The 7647-nt window shown below is 65.8% G+C and overlaps 1 protein-coding gene across 1 annotated transcript; it reads right to left on the reverse strand.

The window, feature by feature from the left end:
- Nucleotides 1–8: 8 nt before the first annotated feature.
- POLR2E (RNA polymerase II, I and III subunit E) lies at nt 9–4630 on the reverse strand. The gene is given in 7 exon segments (XM_077760640.1): nt 9–393; nt 506–651; nt 654–669; nt 1008–1088; nt 1655–1770; nt 3466–3640; nt 4496–4630. Coding segments are annotated over 6 exon segments (576 nt in total). The 5' UTR covers nt 4553–4630; the 3' UTR covers nt 9–393; nt 506–520.
- Nucleotides 4631–7647: the final 3017 nt, after the last annotated feature.

Below are 7647 nucleotides of genomic sequence, written 5' to 3' on the forward strand. Positions count from 1 at the left end.
CCCCCCCCCCCCCCCCCCCCCCCCCCGCAGCAAGCAGCAGCTGGCTCCCTGCCGCCACTGGCGTGCTCACAGAAGGCCCTGGGGCCACCCTACAGGGCACGGGACCACATGGTGTTGGGGACCAGAGACTTGGACCCAGCGCTGCGGTCTGTCACCGGGCGGCGGCCGGTTCCCTCCGGAGGCGCCGCGGGGTCCAGGGGAGGCCGCACAGACCTTCAGCACGGGGGTGCCGAGGAGCAGCGGGGAGGCTCCAGGGGGTCTGGTTCCCACAGGGCAGGCCCGCCGCCACGCCCTCCGCCCGGGAGAGGAGTCCAGGCTGTGCACGGGAGGAAGAACGACGTCTGTCGTCCGAGCAGAGACCAGCCTGAGCCGCTGCCTCCAGGCAGGAGGACCCTGGGGAGCGGGGAGAAGGGGCTCTCAGCCCACAGCCCAGAGGGGGTGGGGGGGCGCGCTCGCTCCCGACGGAGGGGGCCCTCCCCGCACGGCCCCGCACAGCGCGGCTCACCCGCGAGCGGGACGTCTACTGCACCAGCCGGTACGTGATGTACCTGCCCGCGGTCTCGCTGGGCCGGATGATCTTCACCACCTGCGCAGGCGCAAAAGCGGGGCACACTGGCTGAGGGCACACGGGGCTCACAGAGCACCCAGGGTGNCGTGCTCCGGAACCAGCTGCGAGGGAAGCTGCGTCTCCGCGGGTGCGACAGGCCCCCCCGCCGCGCACACAGAAGGGGCCCCATCCTCACCCCCAAGCTTCCGGATGCTCAGGCCAAGCAGGCCTGGGGATCTGCATTCCTGGCAAGTTCCCAGGTGCTGCCGCCACCCCCGGGACCACACTTGGGGAGCCCTGCTCTATTCCACCACCAGAGCAGCTCTCCACGAAGCGGGAGCGCCCAGTCCCCGGGGACGCACCCCCTCCGCCGTCCTACTCTCGGGCAAGCGCCACAGCTCTGCCTCCCGCTTCCTTTGCAGCCTCCCTCCGTCTGGGTGGGGATCCCCGGGGCCCCTACCTCGTGCTCGGTGATGTTGATGAGCAATTCCTGTTGCAGAAACTGCTCCAGGATGTACTTGGGAGCCATGTCCACCAGGGACTGGAAGAGAGACCGACCCTCAGGCACAGCCGGGAGCCAAGACCACCCCACCGTTTCCTCCCTGGAGGCTGGAAGAGGGCAGAAGGTGGGAAGCCTTTGCTTTCACGCCCTGGGCCTCTGCCCAGCGTCGTAATTCAGGAAACCGCACGCTGGTTGGCTGGGCTCCTCTAGACAAGAGCACGCCCGCCCGACACGCTTCTGAGGCCTCAGGCCGGTGTCGCGGCGACAACCCAGGGGACGCTCACGGTTCTGACAAAACGCTCCCGGTCCCTGAGCCGATGCGGCTGGGAGTGCCCGCAGCCCCCAGCACAGGGACGGGGACCAGGGTGCTTACTGGTCCTCCGTCCCAGACACGGGCCTCCACTCCACCTGGCCACAGACGGGACACCGACTGCCCTCCCCGCTTTCGGGCCAGCCGCTCCTTCTCAGATCCCAGTCCCTGGGGCCCCATCAGGACGGCTGAAGACCGGCAGGAGCCGAGAGGAACCGTGGCAGGAAGGGACGTGGGGCACACAGGCTCACGCGGAACGGGAGGCAGGCAGGCTCAGCACCTGGGGGCCACCCACCTGCTTGGCGGAGGGGGTCATGCCCTGCTGCACCACGATGAGGGCGCGGGTGATGTTCTCCTCCTGCATCCGCTGACAGTACACCTTGATGGTCTTGATCCCCACCTTAGGTTCCTCTGGGGGCGGAAGGCACGGTGGTCTGCACTGCCGGGACCCCTCCTGCCCTGCGGGCACGCTCACCCTCCCTCTTGGGCACCCGGACGCTAGGTCTACTTTGCCAAGGCATCTCCGTGCCACTCCGGAACGGCCCCTTCTCTCTGGGGCCTCAGTTTCCCCACATAACACAACAGGAGGCAGATTGCTGGTTCCCACAGCAGGGCCTGGCCGCCTCCACGACACCTGGGGAGCTGAAAGTCTGTACCCGGACTTACTGGAGCCTTCCTGGAAGGAGGATCTGGGAGCCACGTGGCCCGGCGCCTCAGGGGTTCCCGCGTCTGGGAACCCCAGATGCATCTAGGAGAGCCGAGGGCCCACCGCGGAGACCGCCTCCCGTCCCTGCACTGCCGGTGGGGCACTTGCACCCGCCATGGCGCACAGGCCCAGAGCCCGGCCGTGCAGGGCCGCCGGACCCCGGGAGCCCAGCAGACGCGCAGAGCCCGGGTGCCGGAGCCCGCGAGGGGCTCCTGGCCAGGCCTCTGCTTGCCGCTCCGCCATGACACCCTCCTCAGACCCTCGCTCCAGCGATGGGCAGCATCACAGACTGAGCTGTGTCCCCCTGAACCCTGGCATTAAGAGTCCTGACCCCCCCCGGTACCTCAAACACGACTGCATTTGGAAACAAAGCTAAGTTTACACAAGGTCATCAGGGTCGACCTTAACCCAAGACCGCTGCTGTCCTGAGACACGAAAAATGAGACGCAGAGAAACGGCCGTGTGAAGACACAGGGAGAAGGCGGCCACCCACACACCAGGAGACGCCTCAGAGACCGCCAGCCCTGCCGACGCCCTGGTCTCAGACTGCCTGCCTCCGGCACCGGGAGGAGAGTGATGGCGGACGCTCAGGCCACCAGGCCGGTGGTGCTCCGGGGACTAACGCAGCAGAGAACCTGGACGCCCCCATTCTCGGGAGGCTGAGACAGCGGCACAGGGACACCACAGTCAGGCACCAAGGCCTCCCAGTAAACACGCCTCACACCACCTGGGTCCATTCTGCAAATGTCTGCTACCCCCTTGACTCTGGGCAGTGGGCTGGGCCCCCAACATGTGCACCCCACAACACGGCCTCCCAACCCTTACGGGCCTCAGAGGGGTGCCTCAGCAGAGCAGTGCTAGGACGGAGGGACACAGGGGGCCCGGGACACCCCTCGGTGCGCTCTTCACTGCACCTGGAGAAGGCACCTGAGCTCGGTGAGGGGAACGGACAGGGCCCAGGACCCCCCAGGAGCACAGGAGGGGCTGCAGGGAATGGAGGCCTGGAGCCTGGAGGCTGGGCTGACGGGTGGGGGCCAGAGAGGACACAGGTGAGGCTGAGGTCACGAGGGGCCTAGGGGCCCACCTGGGAGGCCCGTGACAATCTTGGTGGAGAAAACTGGCTGAGAAAGCAGCAGTGGGGAAGGGCATCAAGGAGAGGGAAGCTGGAGAAAGGGCTCAGAGAAATCAGAGATCAACGGCATCATCCACAGTGAAGGGAGCAGGCGGGGGGGGGGGGGGGGCTTTCTTCCCAAGCTAGGAAGAACAGAAAGGCTCAGTGTAGGCACAGGTCACACAGCGTGCAGCCGCTACCATGTGACCCCTAAGCAGGCCCTGGGATGGCTCTCCTAGAACCGTGAGCCCAGGACACACACAGCCACGAAGACCCGCAAGGCCCTCACCTGGGAAGAAGACAAACATCTGGTCAGTGGGGTCGTCGTTGTGGGCCACCAGCACCGTGAGGTCTGTGCGCCGTGGCCGCCCTTCACTTGGCTTGTCCCCAAACTGCGCCTTGAACTCTTCCAGCGTCTGGTCCAGCTCATCCTGGGTCACCAGGTAGCCACGGTCATGGCACAGCTGCAGAGAGAGCTACCCAGTGACCTCAGGGCAGAGAGGGATGGCAGGAAGAGCACAGGCCACATGAGGCCACCGCAGCGGACACGGGGTTTGGGGGGCCTGGTGCAACAGGCTCAAGTGGGGACAAAGGCCAGGACACACCCCAAGAGAGCCCCTGCACTGCTCCAGGTAACCAGCTGCCACACACGCGCTGTCACCTTATCCTGAGTCTCGGGGACAGGCTGTGACTGGGCAGCAGCGGTGGCAGGACTATGGCCCTGGGGTCTGGGCGGGAAGGACGCTGCTGGGTTGGCCAGGGCTCTTTGAGTGGCTGAAGAGGACCCAAGCTGCCACCCAGCCCTGTGCCCACCCCCTTTCCTCCACGAGACCCCTCGTGATTGTCCTTCCAGAGCCTGCTGGGCCCCCAGCGCTGTCGGCCCGCGCACGGCTGCTCTGGCCCCTGCCTCAGAGCAGCTCTGCAAAGCGGTGAGAAGAGGCTGAACGTGGCCGCCTGGGTTCGGTCCCGGCAGGGTGTCTGCCAGGCCTGGGACGCACTGGCCCCTCCCAGCGGGCGGGCAACTGAGCGTTCAGCCGGCCTGGTGGCGGTGGTCGTTCTGAACGCCGCGAGGAGCTCAAAGATGGTGGCCGAGGGCGTGAAGTAGCCGCCGGCCAGAAGCACCGGTCAGACGTCCTCCCTGAGCGGCAGGGCTCCGCCGCCTTCCCCCTCCGGCATGAGGGAGACCCTGGGGCCTCCCAGGGCCCCGCCGGACTCCCGCCTCGGCCGCAGGCCCGTCGGCGCCGCCGTCCTCCACGCCCCCCGGCCCCGCGGGGACCCCGTCACGGCCCGACCTCGCCGCCTTAGCCGGGCAGGCTCACCTGCATGATGGTCTTGCGGATCTTCCACAGCCGGTACGTCTCCTCCTCGTCGTCCATGGCCGCCGCGGCTCCCGGACAACGCGCTCAAGCCGGCAGTATCTTCGCCGACTGCGCCTGCGCCGAGCCTTTATCCGCCTCGTGCAGGGCTGTCGACAGCGAACGCCTGAATCCAGAGGCCTTCGGGAGCGGCAGCGCCGAGGGCAGCCCGCGCCTTCAGAGAGCGGCGGTTGGCTGCGCGAGAGGAACCGCCCACTCTCGCCTCGGCAGTTCTCGCGTGGCCTTGGCCGCAAGGCCTCTCGGGAGTTGTAGTTTTCGCTGAACGCTGGTCTCCATGGGCCAGGTTTAGAACCTGGGGAAAAGGAGGCGAGGTGTGGGAGGGGAAACTGAGGCCGGACGGAGGCAGCGCTCTCCTCGCCTCCCAGAGACGGCCGGACAACATTGGAGGCCTTCTGTGCATGCTGCTGTGGGCCGCGTCCAACTTAATGCCTATGAGCCTTGGTTTTCCCTTCTGCGTAATGGAAATAAAGTGTCCCTGTTTTAGAGAGTTAGCTGAGTCTAAAGGGACGGGCGTGGGGCGCCTGGGCGGCTCCGTTGGTTGAGCATCCGACTTCGGCTCAGGTCATGATGTCATGGTCCATGGGTTCGAGCCCCGCATCGGGCTCTGTGCTGACAGCCCAGAGCCTGGAGCCTGCTCTGGATTCTGTGTCTCCCTCTCTCTGCCCCGCCCCCGCTCACACTCCGTCTCTCTCTCTCTCTCTCTCTTCCTCAAGAGCAAATAAACATTTTTAAAAATTTGAACAAAAAAATAACGGGACGGCCGTGCTTGGGAGATGCTTGGCGTAGCTCCTGGGCTCATGAGGCCATCCAGAGCTTCTCCCTGAGCGTCACCCTCACAGAGAGAGACACTCCCGGAGACACAGGACAGAAGCCATGGACACAGCAAACAATGGTGCTGGAAGGTGACCGTGCTACGGAGGAAGAGGCAGAGCACGCTAAGCGACGTGGGAGACTTTCAGTTTCAAATGGGGAGGAGGTCAGGGAAGGCAAGGAGCGAGAGAGACTCTGGCAAAAGCCGAAAGGACAGGGAGGAAGCTGAGGGAGTCTACAGAAAGGTCTGTCGGCCGGAGAGTACAGTGTGTGCAAGGGCCCTGAGGCTGCCCTTTGCCTGGTGTCTTGGCAGCAAGGAGGCCTGTGGGGGAGGGGCGGACAAGAGGTTAAGGGGCGCGGGGAGGCCACCCCTGGGAGGCCTCGTTGGCTGGGTTGCAAAGCTCGGGTTTCCGGGTTTCCGTGTCTGAGCTGGGAGCCCCGGGGGGCAGGGGAGGGCAGCCTGGGCAGAGACTTGGCAGGCGGGGCCTGGCGTTCGGAAGGCGGAGCCCACAGGGTTTGCAGATGGACAGGACGGGGCGAAGGGAGAGGCGGAGGAGGAGGAGGCCGGACCGAGCCGCCCTGACCCTGACCGCGGGCAGGCCAGGGAGAGGCGGGTGTGGGCGGCCCACTAGAAGGGGCTCTGGGGGCGCCTGGCTCGCTCCGCTGGCGGAGCGGGACTTCAAACTCCACACGGGGCCTAGAGATTGCTTTGAAAATAAGTAAGAATTAAAAAAAAAGAAAAGAAAGCAGAAAAGCCCCCTTGTGACCCAAGGAGAGAGGTCAAGGAGACCTTGGGATAGGAGTTGAGTCCAGGGCGAGGTCCGGGCGGGAGGGGGGGCAGACGAGCGGGGCACTGGAGCCTGCCTGGGTGCGGTCACCAAGCAGATCGGAGACCAGGGCCAGAGTCTCGCCAAGATGCAAAGGCCAGAGGAGGGGAGGAAGCATCAGAGTGGCGCCGCGCTGGGCACAGAGCCTGACGCAGCGGCCTGGCCTCCGAGCCCGGCTGTGTGAAGCAAGCCGCGCTCCTTAACGTTTTTGTACCTGAGCGCCTCCCTGCCCCCTGCCTTGTAGAACAGGGACAAGAACAGCACCCCCTTCTCAGGGCAGCGCCTGGTGCCAGCGGTGTTAGTGAGGACTCCTCCCTCAGTAGAATAAAGGGAGGGGGAGGTTGCCAGGTGTCCTGGAACCGGGTGCAGAAAGCGCCTGGAGGGGGAGGAGGGGGAGAGCAGCCATCGAAGCCGCCAAGCGGCCGATTGAGTCTGAGCGGCCCCGAAGCCTGGGCAGGCGCTTGGTGACCCCAAGGAGGGCAGATCAGGAGGGGGCCCGGCCCGGCTGGGATGGACGGGAGGAAAGGAGTCGGAGACGTGGCCTGGGTGCCGAGGGGAGAGGAGCCAAAGGCGGAGGGAGTCGGGGGCCAGGAGCCACTTTAAGGAGAGAAGTGGCATCCGTCTGGGTTGTGGAGGGCTGGCGGGCAAATCTGGCGCGGGAAGAAGGCAGGATGGCTGGAGCCTGGGGGCGAGGGGAGGCCGGGTCCTAGCAGGGGTGGCCTGGACGGCACCCCAAGGGGGCCCAGGCATGGGTCGCAGGCGGGCGCGGCCGCGGGCGTGTGGGTGTTGCGCAGTCTTGCCCTTCCGCAGGGCACAGAGGACAGGAGAAAGCGCTCGCAGGGGCAGGTGGGCCTCAGGGCCCCAGAGCGGCTGGCAAGGCCTGAGCACACTTCTGGCGATTCAGGGCCCAGGGACTGTGCCCTCAGCGCCAGGACACAGAGACCCAGAGCGGCAAGCTGCTCCTTCGCACCCCTCACCACGCTGTGCCACGTGGCAGAGACTGAGGTCCGGAAGCCAGCCCACCATGCACACACTCGTGGGTGGGGCTACAAGGTGATGCAGATGCTGTGGAAAGTGGCCTGGCAGCTCCTCACACGGTTCAACAGGACTCACCATCTGACCTGGCAATTCCACTCCTAGGTGCACACCGAGGAGAAATGGAAACGTGTGCCCACGCAACAACTTGTACAGCGTCGCAAAGCCTAAAGTTCGAAACAACAAATTCCATCAGCGTATGAACAGATAAACACACCGTGTCCACCACGCATGAGAACGTTACTTGGCCACGAACAGAGCAGGACGAGGCGCCCACACCCGCCGCCCCGCGGACGGACCCTGAACACACGACGCTCAGGGAGGGAACCAGACACGGGAGGCCACGTGGGGTGTGAGTCCGCGTGCGTGACGCGTCCGGAACAGGCTCCTCCACCCCCGGGAGGGGGCTCGTACGGGCGGGGG

Source organism: Crocuta crocuta, unplaced genomic scaffold (genome assembly GCF_008692635.1).
Source record: "Crocuta crocuta isolate KB4526 unplaced genomic scaffold, BGI_CrCroc_1.0 scaffold443, whole genome shotgun sequence".
Lineage (NCBI taxonomy): Eukaryota > Metazoa > Chordata > Mammalia > Carnivora > Hyaenidae > Crocuta > Crocuta crocuta.